The following is a 23,623-nucleotide window of genomic DNA, read 5'->3' on the forward strand; positions in this document are numbered from 1 at the left end:
CCCTAGTTTTAACCTGTTAAATATTTGGTGGCAGGAACTATGCCAGGAATCTTTATTTGCCATAAAGCATTCTGGCATGCCTTGCTCTCCAAAGTCAACAGCCACACATACGGTATCTAACTTCTTAAACTGAGCAACATTTTCGAGAAGGTATCTCAGTTGTTTAGTTTCTGGGGACATGATTAATTTGATGTTTCTAATATCACTTGGCAAATGATACAACATCTCCAATCCATTATAAGCTTCTCATAACAACTTTGTGGTTGACTATCGTGGACATCACCTGGAACAGGAAGAATACAAATTTAAACATGAAAGACCTTATTATCAGACCTAATAACATCAGTCACACATAACCACCCTAATATATAACCACATACCAAGTATAATAAAATATCACATCTTCAAAGCAACATTAAATGTGCATAATGCTGTTAAATTTCAAATTTTGACAAATTTCTGTACACTGTGCAACCATTTTGAATAATAAAAACATCACAAATGGAGATTGAGTTTTCTCAGTCACTTTTCACATTTGTTTCTCATGAAATTCTGAAATAGCTTTGTATTTGCGACAATTTGAATAAAAAAATTTAAATACATCGATTTTCAAATTTGTCCATTTTGAAAAAATATTCAAAATGATGCCCTTAATATGAGCAACTTTGTTTGAGCATGAAATTTAAAAATATTTTTGCACCGAAAGATAATCACAAGAAAAGTTTGGCACTTTTGTCAGTCATGTAGCAATATATTCAGTAAGCCACCTCTTTTAATATTAAAGGCTATTATATTATGCATAATTCCCTGAGGTGTCACTGCTTTGTTGCAAGAGTGGTTGACTGATTCCCAAACACACCTCTGCTTGTTCTCCCTGATGTGTGGGCTCCTGGTGACTACTGCAGATATTTCCGCCATATCGTGATTATAACTAGTTCAAAATTTACTGCCTATCTCCCTCTCATGGTACTTTCATCTCATTGTTACCTCCTGTGATCTATAGAATATCTGTTGGTTGCAGGTACTTGCCTTAAATCTGTTCACTTACTTGCATGTGTGGGATGACTGTAGTCATGGGATAGTTCTGAGGTTTTTCTGGATAGAGTTGTTAGTGTTGGGAAGTATCATCGGTGGACTTTGAATCAACATTCCAATGAGGACATGATTACCCACCAACATTATTTCTCATATGCAACTAGAAAGTGGGACTTGTTTGTGCAACTTCCATCATCCGTTTCATAATTTGGAAATGTTAATCGAGATTTAACAACGTTCAAAAAGGTATTTGTTTAATGGTGTAAAAAAAAACGTTGTGAAGTACGAATGCTTGTTCAAAGTCATAATTGTGATCTACTCGCTGAAGTACCCGGTACTACCTGGGAAATTTTCCCCATTTTCTGACGCTAGTTCGACTGAGGAATTAATTGTATGGAGAAAATTAGGAAGGCTTCTTTTATTCCTCAGATTTATGGAAGGAAGGCTTATTGCTGCCGTAATCCTCTGAGAGGTCATAGTTGAAGGCGGCCTTGAGCCACTCAATGTTTCTAGCAGCAGTGGCAACTGTCCTTGATGTCCTGCCAAATCCCGGACCGAGAAAGCTGGAACGTGAGTTTTGTGCTTCTCTCGTCCGTCGGTGTGATGCTCTATTTGCAGTTAGGCGACGCTCTCTCTCTGCAGCCGACTCTGCTTGCCTGACTCGTTCATGAGCAGATATTATATCAGCAGTAAGACGATTCTGATTCTCTCTCTCTCTATCTCTCTCTCTCTCTCTCTCTCTCTCTCTCTCTCTCTCTCTCTCTCTCTCTCTCTCTCTCTCTCTCTCTCTCTCTCTCTCTCTCTCTCTCTCTCTCTCTCTCTCTGCAGCTGACTCAGCTTGCCTGGCTCTTTCATGAGCAGATCTATCAGCAGTTAGCTGTTGCCATGCACGCGCAGTTCGCGAATTCAAATAACAGGAGGAGAATGTGTATGTTTAAAAAGTCAACGAATACGAACATTTTGTATTTCAAAAAACCCTAGCGTTTTTAACCATGAAGCCTTTTGTTACGATTAATACGCCGGAGCACTATTCAAAAGCCAATTTTAATGGAAATTATATATATATATATATATATATATATATATATATATATATATATATATATCTTCTTCTTCTTCTTCTTCTTCTTCTTTCGGTTGCTCCTGTTAGGGGTCGCCACAGCGGATCATCCGTATGAGCCGCATTGTGATTTGGCACATGTTTTACGCTGGATGCCCTTCCTGACGCAACCCTGGTCGCCTCTTACGAGGCAGGGATATGGTACACCTATTTTAACAGGGGTATACACCGGCCCAGTATACTGGTACTCATTTCACCGACCTCGGAAGGATGACAGGCTGAGTCAACCCCCTGGTGTATTAATTCAGTGGCCCAACAGGGCTTGAACTCAGGACCTTTTGGATCCCAAGCCGCTGCCCAAACCACTGCGCCAACACCAGGCTATATATATATATATATATATATATATATATATATATATATATATATATATATATATATATATATATATATATATATATATATATATATATATATATATATATATATATATAGTAGACTAGGCGTAAGTCGTCACCATCAGGACCGAGAAAAAAGTGACGACTTAGAAATGTGACGACTTACGCGTATGTGAACATTCATGATGATTGTGGGGTGAAGGATGAAGTCGCGCGTGGCCTGGACAGGTATGTGTGAGAGCCGGCTATTGTACCAAAAGGAAAACACAATCCTCGGGGCATAGGTGGGGGTTCATTGGTGAGTTGGAAAGTGATCAAGCAAAGATGGAATTCATGAATCAGTTTATCAAAAGTAAAGATAATGAACAACTGTAAGACAACTCATATACCATCGGTGATGGTATGGTGACAAATTACATGACACACAGTCATCGTGGTGATGATTACCACTCAATGCCAATGTGTAAGTGAGTGCGGTAATGTACAAAATAAGCCAATATAAAACCATGATCGGACTTCAACACGAAGCTCGATTGATCCTTTACTCCTTTGCGAAGTAATCCGTTATGTTTGACTGCCTCAAACTCTTGGGCATCTGGTGCATGAGAAAGGACTCAAACCAGTCATTGTATTCCATGATGTTGTTTGGGCAATCCTCCACCAAAAGACAGTATCGGCGCATCACATCCAGACAGTATCGGCGAATCCACGCTGCCTGATTCGCGCACCTCTTGACCTTGCCGATTCCCCACCTCACTTTTAATCTGTCTATCCAGTGCATCGGCAAGGTCTCGGCATCATCATCCCCAAGGTCGGCAGCGAATTTACGTGCCTTCAGCAGCAACATTTCACCGTCCCACAAAATATTTGGCTGAGCCGACATTTGCCGAAACCAGATGATGAGCACGTCATCGTCATCTTCAAAGGTCACACATTTCACACTTACAACCGGCCTCGCGATCTTCTCCAGTTGTCCAAATATCTTGCCCTTATTCTTCAAGATATCGTTCAATGTCTGCCGTTTGATGTCCTACTTCTCAGCGATGGCTGTTTTCTTCATCAGTGCGTTTGCCTCGCAAAACTGGATAATGTCGTATTTTTCTTGGTAGGTTTTAGTTGGAAGCTTACGCTTAGTCGCCATTTTCTTGCCTGCAGTGCGATCAACGTGTGTACGCAGTTATAAATAGCCTATCACTGACGGTGTAAACCAATGAGTGAGCATCACGATTCCATGAAATCGGGCTTCTCACTAGGCAGCAGTTCCATGTGACGAGTTAGGAGTGGTAATTTACTTGAGTTTCCATTATGCGGGAACGGACAACATCTGACGACTTAGACGAAGTGACGTCTTAGAGATGACGACTTACAGAGGGATGACCCTTTATTCAAAGGGATTTAACATGAGATAAATTCGGGACTTTTTGACGCTGCCGACTTAGGCGAAGTGACGAGTTACAAGCTGCCGACTTAGGCCTAGTCTACTGTATATATGTATATATATATATATATATATATATATATATATATATATATATATATATATATATATACATATATACAGTGGGGAGAACAAGTATTTGATACACTGCCGATTTTGCAGGTTTTCCCACTTACAAAGCACGGAGAGATCTGTAATTTTTATCATAGGTACACTTCAACTGTGAAAGACGGAATCTAAAAGAAAAATCCTGAAAATCACATTGTATGATTAAAATAAAATTAATTTGCATTTTATTGCATGAAATAATTATTTGATACATCAGAAAAACAGAACTTAAAATTTGGTACAGAAACCTTTGTTTGCAATTACAGAGATCAGACGTTTCCTGTAGTTCTTCACCAGGTTTGCACAGACTGCAGCAGGGATTTTGGCCCACTCCTCTGTGGGGGAAAAATTTATATTAATGTATTTTAAATTGTAACAAATGGAGTTTCAGAAATGTAACTTCTATGCTGCAAATTGAATTGGCTGTCATTTCTGGCCAAAAGACTTTTGCCCTAAATGATAAGAAATGTGTTGTTCTGGAGCAGAGTGACCGAGATGATAAATGAACTTTTGCTTAGAAAATGTACGAAGTGGCTTTTGTCTAAAGGACACGTCTACAGTCTGGGTGAATATCCCCCAACCTCTCTCTCATGGAAGTATGAATATTTTGAAAGGCACATTGTTCTGAGTATTAGCACATGAGGAAGTATAGTTTCTCAGTGGCTCGTACTCCTTGGACCTGACCAAGTACCAAGTTAGAATAAAACTCTCTGATGTAATGTCGAAGTGAATTGAATCGGGTTGGTCTAACTGTTAACTAAACTAAGAATAAATGAAATAGAACCAAATAATATTGCAATCAAATGGGGATTCTTAAGTTCATTGTACAAAGGTGAGAAGTGTATGGTGTATAATTAGGAAATAAATTGTTTCACAAGGAAGGACTTGTGTGGACATCAGTTTTATCAGTGTCGATAGGGTTTTTTTGTAGGGTTTTATAATCAAATCAGACAAACGTTAAACTCTGTCTGAAGTCAAATAGGATTCCACAATCGACCAGTTAGAATCCTTCAGGAGGACAACGATCACAACAAGGTGGGTTTAAAAAATCCACATCAGTTGGCGCCGAGACTCGGATTCGAACCGACGTTGGTGCGGTGCTCGTGACCGGAGGTGCTTAATCTGCCGGAGGCAGTGCCTGGAGGAACGACAAGTGCTTGAACGAAGGTAAGGGAGAGCGCTCTCAGCAGGTAACACATTTCGAACAAAGAAAAGTTCATTGTCAGATAATTTTATTGAGAGAAAGAAGAGGATCTGGCGGAGAGAGTCCGTTTTAAAGTAAACAATAAGTACTGTAGTTGTTTTAGAAAAGTGCTGGAGAAGAAGAGGAGTCAGATGACAAGAAGAGGCTCGTTGAGGAGCCAGATGCGTAATTAAATAGGCATGATGAAGCGACATGCCACATGTTTGCATGATACGGACCGGCTATGAGAGAGATGGCCGAGGACACGGCTGAGACGCCGAGATAGGGTTAAAATAGATAAACATTATAAGTTACCTGTTTGTAAGAGTTTTAAGAGTTACTTTTTGTTCATTGAACTCACTGGAAGTTTGTTGGCAGTGAGGTTGTTATATTATATTGTGTGGAGGTTTTACGGATTTGTAAATGCAATGATTTGCACGAAACGTTTTGTGGAGTGCAGGAGACGATTAACCAGCTGGGAGCATGGTTGGTGATTTGCATTGAGATGCGATGTGTTACTGAGAGTAAAAAATGAAACTTGTGCGATTCCAATATTCACTGCAATGAAACGTGTTCTGTTGGGATTTTGACGATATTTTAACTCGTGCTGAGTTGAGCTGTGGGTCTGTTTGAAATGGCATGTTATACATTCTTTGCGTTGTATTTCCACACGAAGGTCGCACACTACACTGTGTGAGACCCCCTCCACTCGATCTGTGGGGGGTGGCATATCGTTACACTGAGTCTTTGTTCGAGCCTTTGCTTTAGGTGTGAAATTTGATTCATATGCAGATTCAAGAGGATGAGATAGAAATGTGATTGGTATTTGTCACGTGATCACACACGAGTCTATGAGATGCAATGCTGTTTAGTGTATGTGTTGAAGCCATGACAGAGTAATGCTAAACTGTGGGTTTTGCCTGTCAGAGTTTTTTTTCCTTTTTCTTCCCACTGGATGTGGAGAGAACTTCCTGTTCCTCATTCCTTGGTGTTTGTGGCGCACCCTCTGGACTGAATCTGTTTAAAGTGAAGTCCATTTAGGAAAAAGTGTTGAAGTTTTATTTTACAACCATCGGGATTTTGAATAAATTGTGAAATAACAATTGTGAATGTGGATATACTGTATGTGATTTAAATGTAGAAACGTGATTTGGAATGATTTTAATAATTTGATGATGTTTAGCACGTGAGGCAATTCACAGATAAGTGATGATTCCCTCAGATGGACATTGAAATATTGTTTTATTCGTCTGCGAATGTTGAGGTTACCTGAACTTGTGCTGGGAAGGCAATGGCAAACAACCCAGTGTAACCCTTTGATCGATTCAGTCAAGGTAAATTCATGATTTAATTGGATAGATGCTGAAGATTAAATTTTTCATTTATGGATTTTAAAAGGAAATATTTTGTTTTGACCAAAAAGTTGTTTAAGAGAGTTTGGATGTTTATTAGTCTGAAGTTTAAGATGCTTTTCCAAGACTGGGATAAAGATTGTGGAGGGTGAAGCTGCATGTGTAGACAGAGTGTTTGAGCTGGAATTTAAACGATATTCGCCTGATAACAGATTTGACAAGTGATTTGACAATTTTTGAACAACTGTTTAAAATGATTTATTTGTTTTGATAAAAGAAAATGGATTCGTAATTGAGAAGGTCGGAGGAAGTGATAGATGGTTTGTGTATGTGAATTGGAAAAATGGCAGCATGTTTGCTGTTTTGGTGAGAGAGAAGTGGACAGATGGAGAAATGTCAGAGGTTTAAAATGTCGATGGAAATAGCAAATGAGATGGATGTTTTGAGTATACGTACAACTGGGATTTCTGCATATTTTAGCATGTTGTTTTGGGAAATAACAAGGAAAGGGATTAAAATATTGATATGACATATAATGCAAGTTAAATGCTTCCATAAGAATCTTTGTTAGTCTTGTAGAACTACATGTGCCCATGACGTTTATTGATTGGTGTTTAATTGATGCTTTGTTTGTTTCGGAGTGTTGAAAGCAGTCTTTGAAGCAATGTACGATTTCATCTAAATGAAGTTTGGAAAGAAATTCCACACAAAAATTGGACGATGGGAGAACCCAGATTTGGGTGATTGAGCATTCAACACATGATTATCCCTCCCCTTCCCGAGGAGATAAGATGGAGCAATGTGGGAAAAGAAAGAAAAAACCCACTGAGGAGAAGGTTGAGCAAAGTCTTAACATCGGCGTTGTGTGGTGCCTGCGTGGAGGAATGTTCTCAGCCACACTCTCGATTGCCGCTCTGCAAATACATCGTGAACTTGCTGTGGTTACTTCAATGTACGACAGGCCTGCAATTCCAAACTGCGCTCCTTCAACCCAGTGTCTGGCCCAAACTTGTACTTGCCCACATCTACCTTCTCCTCAGCTCAAGGAGTGCTTCGATTGCGTTTCCCGTTGGGTGCCGCTCTATCCACACCCTGACCTGTTTATCTTCTGACTTCGGGTAGCATGTTTTCAATGTGTGACACATGCTGATGAACAGGCCATATATTAAATGGAAACTCACTCATTTTCTGATATGAGCACACGCTGCCATTGTTGATTGAACTTGAATAATGGAAATCTTTTCTCCTTCAGGAATGGGACATGGTAATCATGTGTAAGAAAAATTATTCAAATTTTCCTTAAAAAAAAAAAAACGGGGGAGTGTGGGGGAAAAATTTATATTAATGTATTTTAAATTGTAACAAATGGAGTTTCAGAAATGTAACTTCTATGCTGCAAATTGAATTGGCTGTCATTTCTGGCCAAAAGACTTTTGCCCTAAATGATAAGAAATGTGTTGTTCTGGAGCAGAGTGACCGAGCTGATAAATGAACTTTTGCTTAGAAAATGTACGAAGTGGCTTTTGTCTAAAGGACACGTCTACAGTCTGGGTGAATATCCCCCAACCTCTCTCTCATGGAAGTATAAATATTTTGAAAGGCACATTGTTCTGAGTACGAGCACGTGAGGAAGTATAGTTTCTCAGTGGCTCGTACTCCTTGGAACTGACCAAGTACCAAGTTAGAATAAAACTCTCTGATGTAATGTAGAAGTGAATTGAATCGGGTTGGTCTAACTGTTAACTAAACTAAGAATAAATGAAATAGAACCAAATAATATTGCAATCAAATGGGGATTTTTAAGTTCATTGTACAAAGGTGAGAAGTGTATGGTGTATAATTAGGGAATAAATTGTTTCACAAGGAAGGACTTGTGTGGACATCAGTTTTATCAGTGTCGATAGGGTTTTTTTGTAGGGTTTTATAATCAAATCGGACAAACGTTAAACTCTGTCTGAAGTCAAATAGGATTCCACAATCGACCAGTTAGAATCCTTCAGGAGGACAACGATCACAACAAGGTGGGTTTAAAAAATCCACATCAGTTTCTCTTCTCCAGATCTTCTCCAGATCCTTCAGGTTTCAGGGCTGTCGCTGGGCAACACAGACTTTCTGCTCCCTCCAAAGATTTTCTATTGGGTTCATGTCTGGAGACTGGCGAGGCCACTCCAGGACCTTGAGATGCTTTTTACGGAGCCACTCCTTAGTTGCCCTGGCTGTGTGTTTCGGGTCGTTGTCATGCTGGAAGACCCAGCCACGCCCCATCTTCAATGCTCTTGTTGACGGAAAGAGGTTGTTGGCCAAGAACTTGCGCTACATGGCCCCATCCATCCTCCCCTCAATACGGTGCAGTCGTCCTGTCCCCTTTGCAGAAAAGCATCCCCAAAGAATGATGTTTCCACCTCCATGCTTCACGGTTGGGATGGTGTTCTTGGGGTTGTACTCATCCTTCTTCTTCCTCCAAACACGGCGAGTGGAGTTTAAACCAAAAAGCTCTATTTTTTTGAAGCTGAAGAAGCTGAAGAGCTCCCAGCTCTCTTCAGGTCATTGACCAGGTCCTGCCGTGTAGTTCTGGGCTGATCCCTCACCTTTCTCATGATCATTGAGGCTCCACGAGGTGAGATCTTGCATGGAGCCTCATACCGAGGGAGATTGACTGTTATCTTGAACTTCTTCCATTTTCTAATAATTGCACCAACAGTTGTTGCCTTCTCACCAAGCTGCTTGCCTATTGTCCTGTAGCCCATCCCAGCCTTGAGCAAGTCTACAATTTTGTCCCTGATGTCCTTAGACAGCTCTCTGGTCTTGCCCATTGTGGAGAGGTTGGAGTCTGATTGATTCAGTGTGGACAGCTGTCTTTTATGCAGATAACGAGTTCAAACAGGTGCAGTTAATACAGGTAATGAGTGGAGAATGGGAGGGCTTCTAAAAGACAAAATTAACAGGTCTGTGAGAGCTGGAATTCTTCCTGGTTGGAAGGTGATCAAATACTTATTTCATGCAATGAAATGCAAATTAATTATTTTTAAAAATCATACAATGAGATTTTCAGGATTTTTGTTTTTGATTCCGTCTTTCACAGTTGAAGTGTACCTATAATAAAAATTACAGACCTCTACGTGCTTTGTAAGTGGGAAAACCTGCAAAATCGGCAGTGTATCAAATACTTATGCTCCCCACTGTATATTCATTTTTATGGAAAGCCATTTAGCGCATCCTGGAGCTGAATATTTCGTCTATATGTGTGTAAAGTTTCATCAAGATCGGTTCACTGGTCTAGGAGCTTATTAGTTACAAACAAAGAGACAGACAGACAGACAAACAGACAGAAGGACTGCCATTTATATAGTAGATGAAACATATGACTATTATGCCATTTCCTTCTGCAATTATTATATTTGTGACAGTTCCACACCTGTTGCATTTGAAAACTCTCCAGCCATACATGGAATGCAGTCGAAGCAGCACAAAGGTTCCATTTTACGATGGCTCTTTTTTGTGCCAGAAAAACAAGGTTCACTGCATATTGAGTGAGGAACCTAGAAAAGGAAAACATATTCATTGCTTACACTGCCAACCATCCATTTTTGTCCTTCGCATCTCTTGATAAATCCAAATTTTTCTCAGTAATGAAACTTAGCATTATGTTGATTTTTGAAGTATCTAATGTTTATCCATTGGAGTAAATAGACAACATCCACTATTGACCAGCCACAATAAACCTTTTATGCTGGTTACAAAAACCAAAAAGTGTTAACTTGTTAAAAAAAAAAAAAACAAGAATAACCGGAACAAGAAAAGAACAAAGATTTGTTTACCGCCAAAAAAAACCTGTTACAAATCACCGTTACAAGCTGCTTTAGGTATTTCTCATAAGAGTTGATGCAAATCACATTAGATACAGCTTGAGGATAATGAGATTCATTGAGAAAGAAAATCAATTTTGAAGCTTGCTATAGAGCAGAGAAACAAAGGAGTGGGAAATATAAAGAGAGTCTGGTTTGATGTTGCAAGGTTTGCATGGATTCCATTTGTAATCTCAGCTGGTGTAAATTTTCTGAAGGTCGTGTACAGTCAGGTTTCTTATTCCTGTCAATTGAGATGCACATATATCCCTGTTTGTCCAGTGTATGAGGAATGCATCTGCCTTTATACACATGCTTGAAGTAGCTGATGCAGAAATTTCCAATATTTTCTTTATCTTTACAGCCACTTCTATTGGAATGCCAATAAATTATTGGGAACTATTTCGACCATGAGTGTGAGTTTCTTCCTCTCAAAGTCCCAAATCCTTCATTCCACGTACTGACTAAAACCCAATCAAAACATTCTGGATAATTTTTGAAATCCACATTGCACTTGTTTTGAAGGAGGAATGGTGTAATATTACTTCTGATTTCAACACCAGGTGTTAATGACTGAGGCCGAACAATTTTTGTAGAAAGAGTAAACGGCTGTGAATAATGAACTCTTAATATATACCAACTACTCCAATAGTTTTGGTAATTAACAATATGGATTTGATTATCAAAATCATTGAAACAATTTGGAGATGTAAAAGATGATAAATTCACAACCCCTTAATTGAACTTGTATACTGTGATGCTGCTCAAACCAAAACGCACTCATGGTTTTGAAGTTTATCTTATTTCCCCATTACAAAGTAACATCTAAAATTTCAAAATGTCCGGGTAATTGCACTTTTGACCCAATTTGATAAAAGCGTTGTGCTTCTCAAAAAACATCTCATTACTTTCGATGAGATCTTCAAAATTTCCAATTATGTACAGAAATTATGTGATATGCATGATGTCATTTAAAGTGTAATATGTAGGCATGCATGTGAAAATTATTTTTGCTAAAGTATATGGCTATGTTGCGTTATCCTGTATAACCTGTTCCTCAATAATTTGTATGATAAAACTATGTACACAAATTAGAAAGTAGGTAGTTTCCTGCCTCTTGTGTTTTGCCTTTCCATGTGATAGCTCCATATTTCATCATAAATTCCTTTCCTGAAGACAGGGATGAGTCATAAATACCCACAACTTTTGCCTGTAAGATGCCATTGCTGTCCATTTGCCAGTTGAGAAGTTCATACTTTGCTGGTGCATCTCCATTTTCATCAAAACCCATTGTTTCACCATTATTCAAAAAACGAACATTCCGGAGATAGTAGAGAAGCTGAAACACAAGATTCGGATAGCTCTTTAATTTTGCCAAAATCTCATAAATTCATTCACACATATTATCAACAGCCTTCACCCTTCAAGTCTGCTTGTTCGATATTCCTATGGAGTACTGCTCTCCTCTTTCGGCTGATGCCCTTGCGTCACTCCAACGGTGTTGTGCCAAATTTTGAGGAACCGGAGCACTGAAAAAATTTCGGCCATGACGTCATCGTCAGATCTACTGTCGCATCAAGTTTTAACATGACACTATACCATTTGAGTCCCCAAAATGAGTGCTAAATGAAATACACACATTTTACCATGATTAACAAAAAAAAAGAAAGCAACACACCCACTTGATATCACAATTCAAAATTCCATTAAAAAAGTAAGATCAGTTTGTCTACTCTCGAACCAACTATGTCTTGAAATATAGATAATCTCTTTTTTTAGTACCACGTGGTAAGGGCTGACAGGATTGCCTCGAAGTATGTACACTCTCCTCTGATGTGTCTAGCCTGGTTTTGAATCCCAACCCAGCTATAAACATTCATCCAGGTGTTTCACAGGCAGGGAGATTCAACAACGTGTGTGTGTGTGTGTGTGTGTGTGTGTGTGTGTGTGTGTGTGTGTGTGTGTGTGTGTGTGTGTGTCATCCTTGAGATGGACATCAAGTTGAGCATCCTGTCTATTGGTATTCGTTATTTTTTCACATTAGTTGGTGTCTTTCTTGGAGTTGACGAAAAAAGATAAAGCTTTGTTGCTGGATGAACATCCGAGAGCATTTAAGATGGTAGAAAAGGTAACCATGATGTTAACATATACTATATAATGCCATGCTTGTCTGCTCTGCCAACATGAGTCTATCTTTGATGTATTATAGGCCTAACTTTGCTCATACAATGTGATAGCCATTCAGATTCTTCACAAGAACAACCACATCACTGATCTACCCAGACATCAACTGCTTGGAAGCATCCAAAGTTTTCCATGCCTTCACTTTTCCAGTGTAAATACCTTTGTAAATTTAAGATAATTCACTAAATCTGGATATAAAATGGTTGAAAGTTCATCTTGCTTCTGGACAATGCTGTATTCGGCAATTCATATGGATGTCTTGTCCCTAACCTGTATTGTTATAATACTGATCTATTCTGCATTCTTGCTCTTCTATTTTATAGAAACTGGCCAGTTTGCTCATGATACTAGCGTCATAGATTCAAATGCCACATACTATCATGATTGGTCCATTATTTTCGAATGTTCATGGAGTTTATGTAGAAGAAAATTAATGTCTGGGATAGTTTATCTCTAAAACGTTATCTATGCATTTTGCTTTGCCAAAATTATTGTGAAAGCACATCCACACTTGAAATGAACCATCCAAAGCCGCAGCATATATTTTCCCATCTGGCAAATGAGCAATTGCTTTCAAAAAGGTGTATGGCAGGTACTGACATAGATTTGAAATCAACATGCAACAAGGAAAAGAGCTGATAAATTTTTAACTTGGAATGTTTATTGGGTACTAGATGTCCACAAAACAAGTTGAATGCTTGGGACTTCCAAGGCAACGATGAAAAGTGTCCTTCAGGAACAGAAGACAGTCATGAAATGTTTAAAATATGAGTAGTAAGCAAATTGGCTGGCAAGACAGAGCAAGAAAACCCTTCAAACCAGATTTGCTGGCATAATGCTGAGAGCATTCACTTTGAATATGGGAAGTCGGCGGTTTGATTCCAACCCTGACAAAATAATACCAAAGACTGTAATGGTAAGAGCTGTTTCCTTGCTTGAATTAACATCTAACAGCTTGATGCTCTTCATTTAAATGACAAAGCACTAACAAACCCCATCAATTGGCATTTATTGGGGTGGAGGAACTTCCTCCATAATTGCCCCAGTAAGTGCAGACAGAAAAGCAACGTCATGAAGATGATATCGCTCATACCCAAAGTGCTGTGAGAAATGATGTCACTTCCCCCAAGCTCAGTGACTGTGTTTGGCTGAAGTCAAGTCCAGTGTTGTCTCATATATTTGTCTCCATGTTTGTGAATTTTGTTGCAACTTCTCCATAAACCTAAGACCCCGAAGAACAAAAAATGTGAGATGGTGCAATGTTAAAATGCAACAAAAAAAAATGTGGGATGGTGCAAAAAAGAAATCCCCTTATAATCAACTAAAATTTGGTACAAATTGTTCATGACAGAGCTGTTCATCTTGCCAACAATATGCAAAGACTCGATTGGAAATCATATACAGTACAAGGTAGTGAATTACTATCCCTGAATATTTCCTATTGTCCTAATTTCTTTTTTTGAAAACATAATCTGCAAGATCCTCAGAATAGCACACTCCAGTCTTTGAGCATTAAAAATTGTAAAAAATAAAAAGAGCAAATTTAATTCAATGGAGAGCTTCAATGATAAACACAAACAATATGATAAATATATAATCAAATATCAAATTCGGTAAAAGCCATTCATGATTACATCATATTTACTGTCGTACTTGCCAAGAGGTGAATCTGTTTAAATTAACACAAGAGTAGTTTTCAAAAGGTCCATGTCCAAAGGCACATGAGTTAAGATTATGAAGCGCATGTGCAACAGCATGCACTGCCATGTATGTGTTATAAGTATATCGCAGTCGAGAAGTATCCGTAAAAGGTGTTTCAACATCATCAATTCTTTCAAATCCTGTGCAGAGATTGTTTTGATTTTCTTTTGATTTCCACCAACACTTGAACGTTTCTTCCCAAAAATCTTTAAAGTAATGATTCAAAGAGATGTCAATTTGAAAGGATAGCTTGTCATTGTTTATGTTTGCATCTGTACTTTCCTTTTGAAGTTTTATTGACTCATCAGTCAATTTGTTTGTTGGCCTGTAAACTTTTGCCCACTTGCAATCAGAGCACTTGTATGTAATGTTGCATTCCTTTGAATTAATCATCTCTGTAGTTTGTAAAATATAAACACATCGGAGTCGACTTTTTGGAATATTATAAAATTCTGTCATATTATCTGGGAAATTATCTAGTGATTTTATGCCTTCATTCATAATAAAGGACAAGTTATCGAAATGAGAGTATTTATAACCAAGTTTTTGTTCATGGGTTATGTCCTTGATTTGAAAGACTATGTTTTCACATGTGTGAACTGTAACTGTAGGATTGATGATTGCATTTGTTTCAACAATGTTTTTGTCCTTTTTTCCATTGTTTGTAAATGCTTCAGCTGCACTTGCCTTATCAAAATTTATCTTTGGGTGGAATGGGCGTATGTTGAGTAAAAACGCCTGCAATCCAGGCACATTTCCCCGGAGTTGTTCTAATTCAAAAGCCCCTTCAAATATCGGAGCATACCGTGGCATTTTCATTGCAGGTGAACCCATCCACCCCATTAACACCTTTGATGTATCATTATTTAATAAAAGCAACTCAGCAATTGGGACAACATCTTTTTCATGAAGCATAACAATGATGACTTTTGCCTTTGTATCCCTCATAATTTGGCCTCAGAAAGAATTTGAGGGAAAGGATGGTGAAGAAAATAAATGTATTTCAGTGTCACAGCAAGGAAGGGAAGAAACTACATTTTCTGTGTCATTTAAATTTATAATTGTAAAGTTTCTTATCTGTCGACCCACCTCCCCCCATTTCCCTCCACCCTTTTCATCCAAATCAAAACAAAATGTAATATAAGCATCCATCCTCCTTGATAGAAATTTCTTATATGCTTGTGGAAGCAATCTGTGGTTGACTTGTCATTGTCTGGCCAAATAGATTCAGGATTTCATTTCATAATCTCATGATTTTTCAATGTAGAAGCTGTGCTGCTCAGAAAGCTGGACTGCTTGAGGTATGCACAATCGCGTCTGTGCTGTGGACGTGTTTATCCTGGGTTTGAATCTCGACCCAACTATAAACTCTTGTCCTGGTGTTTGTTTCACAGGCAGCGAATGACATAAATGTGTGTGCCATTCATCAGATGGAAGTTAAACTGGCCATCCATCTGCTGGCATTATTTGGTATCCCACAGTATTTGGTATTAAAGATCCCACAGTATCCTTCATGAAGAGTAGGCAAGTTATAACTGGTGCTCTGAGAAAATTATAAATTTCTAACCTAACCTACAGGGGGTATTTCACCAGTGGCATCGTCACACTCCTAGCAATGTTGCAAATTCACAGCCACGTATGCTGCCTACAAAATAATAGTGCAGAAACTCATCTTGTTGAGACAACCATAAAATTCCTGCACAAAAATTATATTTTAATTATTTCCCAAAAAGTAAATTCAATATGAAACGGTAGAATGCTTACCCCCGCCACGAGAACATATTTGGCCCAATACATTTTGGAAATATCATGCTGTACAGTACAACATCGTTTTTGGCCTTCTCGCTCAATGGCAAAGAATGACTTTAAAAACTAAATTATTCTCATATCCAGATATGGATCTTCTCCAAAATAAAAACATTTCGTAAATCACACACTCTCAACCTGTCCACCAAGTTTCGCCTGAATCTGTCCAAAACTTTTTGAGATATTGTGCTATATATCAGTTTAGCACTATCTGTCAAAAGTGAAGAATCACTTAAAAATTATTGGATTTGGATCCGGATTCGGATCTTCACTGAAATTAAATCAATTCTTCATTTTCATACACCAAACATTTCCACCAAGTTTAATCCGAATCCATCCACAACTTTTTGAGATCCACAACTATATATCATTTTTGGTCCCATCTCTCAATGGTGAAGAATCATTTGAAAAAAATTAACAGATCCCGATCTGGATTCGGATCTTCACCAAAATCGAATCAGTTCGTTCTTGTCACACACCCAACCTGTCCACAAAATTTCATCCAGAACCGTCTCCAAATTTTTGACAGACAGCACAAATATCCTGCACACAAACAAACAGACAGAAAGGGGTGAAAACATCCTCCTTCACCTTCATTGGTGGAGGTAATAACAGAAACCACAATAAATAGCCATGCATTGATATTGTGATTTGAAAAATGCAATCATTTTGTTACATGTCGACGGTATGTAACAAAACTTAAATCACACTTTTTGGTCAGATTGATTCATTTAAATCCAACTCATTTTTGAAATGTTGGTTTGTGGGGTTGTTTGTGTGTCTTCTTGTGTGTCTGTTTGTTTGCTTGACTTATATGCACTCCTAAACCGCTGGACAGAATGAGTTGAAAACTGGTGGTTAGATTCTTACGGTGCACGACTTGGCGAATAACTAGATATCTGCAATCACAAAGCGATCGCCAAGGTTTAAGGAAGTAAGAAAATTAATAGTTCACATAATCTGGTCCAGGGTGGGGGGAGCACTCCAATTCTCTCAACGTAAATATGTATGGTATAGTGCCGCTCCCAGTGCGAGTAGTTATGTATGACAAGTCATCTATAGTAGTAAGTACGTGTGTGTCAGTGTCTCGTCCATAACTCCAAAACCGTAAAATCTAGTAGCCTGAAACTTTGCATACACATGAAAAAAACTCCAAGGAAGTGCCAGACTGAAAATTGGGAGTTTGGGTTAATTAAAACACCCCTTTTAAAGATAATTACTGGCATTATTTAATTATATCCTTCACCAGGTGATCCTCAGCCACCTTGCTCTCTGGGATATTAAGGCATTTCCTGGGTAACTTCACTAGGGTCTGAAGCCACCATGTGTTTGTTTGCTCAACCATGCCCTGACTTGGAACAGGCTACAATGATTTCTTCACAATAAAGTTTTTTTTCCCCCACTTTACTTACTCATATCAAATTCCTGTTCATCATAGCTACAAATCGCTGCATACATCGCTTTTGCAAGTACTATAGGTGTCAAGTAAGGAGCTTGAAGCGATTTCATGTGTTACATGATACAATTTTCCATGATCTACTCTCACAGACTGATTAAAGCATATCATCGAAATATTATTTCAGTTTTGAGTAACGGATATCGTCTGGACTAAAATGTCAAAATCTGTTGTGAAATCCGATAATTTAAAGAAATAACGAGTCTTATCACTAAGCTGACATTCCTATTTACTTTAAGCAATCAAGGCTATGTTTCCTCCTTCTCCATAAATACACAACAAAATATGAAATCTCCAAAGCATTAAACTGATCTTTTTCTACTTTTTGGAGAATTATATTGAGTGAACAAAAACTGTAGGAACATGCCAAAATTAACTAGCTTTGTTGAGCTATATGATTTAATGCATTCACTGGAGACCTCGTGCCCTTTCCCCCGAGAGGGACTGCCAATCCATGGTGTCTGCCAGATCTGTATCTATATTTTTGTAGGTTTCGCAAGGTGCTCTACAGGGAATGAAAGCAAATCTGGTAAAAAATAAATTAAAAAACGGACGATTTTTAAAAAACGTCATAACGTTTGAGTGGACCTTGAACCAATGTACATGAGACATGCACAGAAGAGCAGGCAAAATGGTGTATTTTCCGCAATGTTTATTTCACAAGCGATTGAACTGTGCGATGTCTCCAAGGTTGTTCTGCATGAAGCAGCAACTCTTTTGTGAATAAAGTCAATTTATTTCATCAATTAATTTTATTTCATTAACTAATGCATGCGCGGTGAATACCGGCTTTAAAGTGAAATTCTTTTCATCAATCGACCTCTTCAGTGAAATGAAATCCGTTTAAATTTCCAATTAACTTAATATCTGACTGATATAAACACTTAGTTATTATTTTGCAATGTCACCACATGATACACATTTATTGTTTTACCCTGAGCAAGATAGTACAACATACATCCATCACTATTTAAGTTAGTGATCCTGTTGGATAGAACACCAATAATTTGACACTAGCCCTCCTCATTGAAAAATCGAGATTCTGTACTTCTTATACCAACAGGGATACCAGGGTACTGAAAAATCTGCAGTATGCCCTCATCATCGAATAGTTCAGCTTCCGCAATTATGCAAATAACATTTAATGAGAGGGATGTGCAATTATTGTGAAAGAGTAGGATGTTGTGCTATTATGGCAGACATGCTCATAACCACTCATGTGAAGAAATCAGGACTTCTTCTTGTGAGAAAGACTAATTAATGACTTCATCATTCCTACATGGACACAAAAGGATTGAATGCATAATTTATCTGGCCCTATAAATCTGAAAAATATCTTAATATGAACCAAAATTAAACAAGAGTGAGAATTGCTTGATAATATATGTCCCCTACCATTCCCAATGAATGTGCGAGGGATAAAGATTTGTTTTATGTTTAACGCATGCTCAAGCCGATACATGAAGCAAAATGAAGAAGAAGAAACTATCTAACGCATGATGTTGGGGTCAATTCAGCAAAATAAAAGGAAAAGCAATTTTAATATAACGATATCTTTTGTGGACTAGAAACAAATAATGACAACTAGGATAATAAACTAGAGATAAAAATTAGTTTGCTTTAACGCACGCTCGGGCCGATACTGGAACCAAAGTGAAGAAGAAACGCTAACCCACCACGTTTCATTGTTTTCTAGGCTTTGCATATTTCTTATAAAAAATAACCCAATGTACATACATGAAGCAAAAACATGCATACTGCTTATGGGCATATATAACACATCTGGGTTATATACCTGGGATCGTTCCAATTGCACTAGGCCATGGACAAACACCCAGGCCTAAAGCCTGAGGCCTGTCGATCTGCGCTGGTTCAAGAAATGGCGGCACATGATTTTATTAGGTGGAGTCAGGCCAGTTGTCCAGCCAATGGGTGTAAAGTTGTGGGGTGGAGTCAGGGCAGCTGAACACTGACCCATGTATGATATGTGATATTTTCTAAGTCTAAAAATGGCATAACTGTGAAAAATTGAAGAAACGTCCTGAAACTCGAACTTCTTCTGTAACTTCTACCAAGTTTCAGTTGGATATGTTAAAGGGTATGGGGAAAAAGTCGAAAAAAAACACAGGAGGGACAGACGGACCGATGGACAGACGGAGAGCAAACCTATAATCCTCTGTGCTGAAACAGTGAGGGAACTAATAAAAATGAGAAACAGGAAAGGAGAAAACAAATACAAAAAGAGGATTTTGAGGCAGCAAGCCTATCGAGATAATTTCATTAACTGCGGGTAGTGAAATATGGATCACCAGAGCAAGGCGAAGATTACTAAAATGAATAAGAAACTAAAACAATATCTCGATATCTGCAATCTCAAAGTGATCACCAAGGCTAAGGCTCCCATGGTGACTGCGATCGAATGATGGCATTTTTTTGGATCGCCATATGACCTTGACTTTCAACATTTAGGGATAGAGTATAAATTAAGAAAACTAGAAGCACCCGCTCCCTACGGGAGCCATCAAGGGGGTCATGTTATTATATTTATAGAAGCACCTGCTCCCTACCAGAGCTGTCAAGGGGGTCATGTCATGCCTATTTTACTCCAACGCATCCCAGGATTACACACCCAAAAATGGTTGCAATCGGTTCAGCCGTTTTTGCGGTACCTTGGCAGAGACAGATGAACAGACGGTGAATTATAGTAAGATAGCACACAAAAAAAATCGACTTTTTCATTTATTTCTTGAGCAAAATGATCCAACATTCACTTTCTTTGTCGGAAAAAGTATGTGAACCCTTGAATTCAGTAACTGGTGGCACCCCCTTGAGCAGCATTATCTTCAACCAAATATTTCCTGTCACTCTTGATTCGTCCTGCACATCAGCTTGGAGGAATTGTGGTCCATTCCTCCTGGCAGAATTGCTTCAACTCAGAGATATTTGTAGGAGTTCTTGTATGAACTGCTTGCTTCAGGTTCTGCCAAAACATTTCACTGGGGTTATTGTCTGGACTTTTGACTTGACAATTCCAAAATGCAAAATGTCTTCTGCTTTAGCCATTCTGTTTTACTTGCATGTTTAGGATCATTGGCTTGCTGCATGACCCACTTTCTGTTCAGCTTCAGCTCACGGTCAGATGCCCTGACATTCTCCTGGAGAATTTGCCAGTCCAATCCAGAATTCATGGTTCCGTCAAAGATGGCAAGCTGTCCGGGTCCTGAGGCAGCAAAGAAGCCCCAAACCATGATACTCCCACCACCATGCTTCATGCTTGGAATGAGGATCTTATGTTGGAATGCAATGTTTGGTTTTTGCCAAACATAATGTTTCTCATTTAAGCCAAAACATTCCACTTTCGACTCAGCTATCAACAGAAAATTATTCCAATAGCCTTCTGGATCATTCAGGTGGTCTTTGACAAACTTGAGATGGGTATCAATTTTCTTCTTGGAGGGCAGTGATTTCCACCTTGCTACCCTCCTGTGCACATCATTCTTGTTCAGTGTTCTCCTGAAGATGGACTCGTGAACACTGACTGTCAATGCAAAAGAGGCCTGCAGATCCTTAGACATTACCGTGGGGTTTTTTGTGAGCACGTGGATTATTGTACACCTTGCTGTTGGAGTGATTTTCGTTGGATGACCACTCCTCGAAAGAGTAACAATGGTGTTGAATTTTCTCCATTTGTTCATTGTCTGCCTGACAGACCAATGAGAATCGCCAACTCTTTTTCTGAGGACCTCAGAAACCTCTTTTGATCAGGGCATGACACTTCCACAAGCCTGAGTGGTGAAGACCAGATTCTGATGGTGAGGAACAAAGCTTAGGTTTTTCATATCGGGCAGGGCCACCAAAACTCATTCCTGTTTGTCATCCCATTGATTGAAACAGCTGAATGTAATTACCCTATAAGGGCAGCAAGCCACAGCAAGCGCTTATCTGCCATTAGGGATTTTGAAATCATAGTATCGCAGGTTCAGTGGATGTTGTACGCAGATGTAGATACAAGGAGTAGTGTTCATGAAGAAGCCTTCGGCCATTATTCATTCCCAAAGAGGCTCTGTGAAAGCTCCGGAAAATTCCTAAAAGTTTCGTTAAAGTTTCAGGATACTGCAAAGGAATTATGTTGTTTTGTGACAACAATACTTCAGAAGTGGGTTACAGTTCCATGATAAATCAAATACAATAAATCAAACGAACAGGAAACAGACCTCAAATTGCGTTGAAATACTTTACACAAATGACACGAATGTAAGTAATGTGCAATGTGGTTATATGAAAACGTGTACAAAATACATTCCAATCTTTCTTTCGACATAAAGTCTTACAATCAGCTACATAGAGAGATATACTGACCACTTTAATTCTCCTTAGCGAGTAGCACTTGTATGTAGGTAAAAAGTAGAATGGGCCTGGAAACAGCGATGGCCTCGTGGCTCGATATGAATCTCACAACGCAGTGTCAGCTTTTACAACAAGATGTAAGCCTCACAGAGTGATGTAAGCTTGCAGCAGCTGTAATCTTCGCAGAGAGCCCAAGCTTCGCAAAGTGCCTAAGCTTTTGGCTTCCCAGAATGCATCTGCATTGTTCTGAGCTGTGCCCAAAACCATCGTTCTGACCTCCGGCCAGAACATTATTGGAATTGCAAATTTTAACTAACCAACAAATGTCATGACTGATAAAACATACCCATAATTGAGCTGATTAACCTAGAGGTTTACATTCTTTTTCAGACAAAGAAATTGAATGTTGGATAATTTTGCTCAATAAATAAATAAATAAGTTTTTTTTTCCTTTCAAGTGCTATTTGTTCAATCCGGTTCTCTTTATCGAGTATTAGGACTTAGATGAAGATCTGATCACATTTTAGGTCAAATTTATGCAGAAATACAGATAATTCTAAATGGTTCACAAACTTTCTCACCATTGTAGGCCGGATCTGCAACTGTACCTTAAATAAAACCCAATAAGTTTGTTCTTGTCACATACCCAATTCATCCAGTAAGCTTTGTCCGAATCAGTCCACATTTTGAAATGTGTTATACTGTATATCATTTTTGGTCCTATCTCTCAATGGGGAAGAATCACTTAAGAAATTCTCAAGTCTGGATCTGGATCGGGATCTTCACAAAAAAAAAGCAATCCATCCTTGTCAGACTTTCAACCTGCCCAACAAGTTTTGTCTGAATCCATTAATACATTTTGAGTTATCCTGCTCACAGACAGACAAACAGGGGTGAAAACATAACCTCTGTCCAACTAAGGTGGCAGAGGTAAATATTGCTTCGAAAAATGATGTAATCTATTGCAACAGTCACCAGACTGACCTGGTTGCCCAGTCCATATCTGATGAGTCTTGTCAACCGACCACTCTGGAGTGGTCGTTTGACAAGACAGAGACTTCCTGATTGATCCTGCGTCCAGAGCCACGTTACCATGCAGAATAAAGTACAGTCATGCGCCACTTAACGACGTTCCGGGCAACGACGGATCGCATATACGACGGGTCTGTCAACTCTGAAAAAAAAACTAGAGGGGGAGCACTCGGTAGAGTGCAAAACCTCCGCCGCCAATACTGCTCGGTCACTCAGGTGAACCTGATATCCGATTCATTCAATTTGACGTCAACAGTGCTCACAGAGTTATAGTTTGCAACTTTCCCTTTTACTTTTAACTTTTACATGCTCAATTCATTCGTCATAACTAGATTCCTTGAGACAGAAACTGATTTTACGTGGGTATATCCACCTGAAGTTCCAAAATCAGCCGCAATTATAATTTTGGCATGTTTTTTTTGTTGGAAATCACTTATAACATGTAGAAATGCAAAAAAAATCTAAATTTTGTTGAAAAAAAATTTGCAACATTTTTTTTCTCACAATTTTTTTTTTTGGGGGGGGGGGGAGGCTGGAAATCACTTAAAACATGTAGATATGCAAAAAAAAACATTCAAATATTTTTTCAAATTGGCCGCCATCGTGGCCATATTGGATTTTGGACCAAGTCCAAAATCTAATGGCATGATCCTTGGATCAGACCTAACCCCCCCCCCC

The 23,623-nt window shown here is 38.7% G+C and overlaps 1 protein-coding gene across 2 annotated transcripts in view; it reads right to left on the reverse strand.

The window, feature by feature from the left end:
• Window positions 1-23,623, reverse strand: part of LOC147035277 (vomeronasal type-2 receptor 1-like) — a 46,994-nt gene that overhangs the window by 22,885 nt on the left and 486 nt on the right. The window contains exons 2-4 of one of the 2 annotated variants that reach the window (XR_015061942.1): window positions 13,697-13,825; window positions 11,621-11,758; window positions 9,990-10,113 (exon numbers count right to left, since the gene is read on the reverse strand). Coding sequence is in view for 1 of the 2 variants with exons in the window: in XM_085896347.1 (XP_085752473.1) it covers window positions 9,990-10,113; window positions 11,621-11,758 (262 nt within the window). In the remaining variant the exon portion in view is untranslated. The remainder of the gene's footprint in view (window positions 1-9,989; window positions 10,114-11,620; window positions 11,759-13,696; window positions 13,826-23,623) is intronic. The other variant, XM_085896347.1, reaches the window with a different exon arrangement.

The sequence above is a fragment of the Eptatretus burgeri genome, chromosome 1, assembly GCF_056783735.1.
Source record: "Eptatretus burgeri isolate ZD-2024b chromosome 1, Ebu_testis_v1, whole genome shotgun sequence".
In the NCBI taxonomy this organism is placed as follows: domain Eukaryota; kingdom Metazoa; phylum Chordata; class Myxini; order Myxiniformes; family Myxinidae; genus Eptatretus; species Eptatretus burgeri.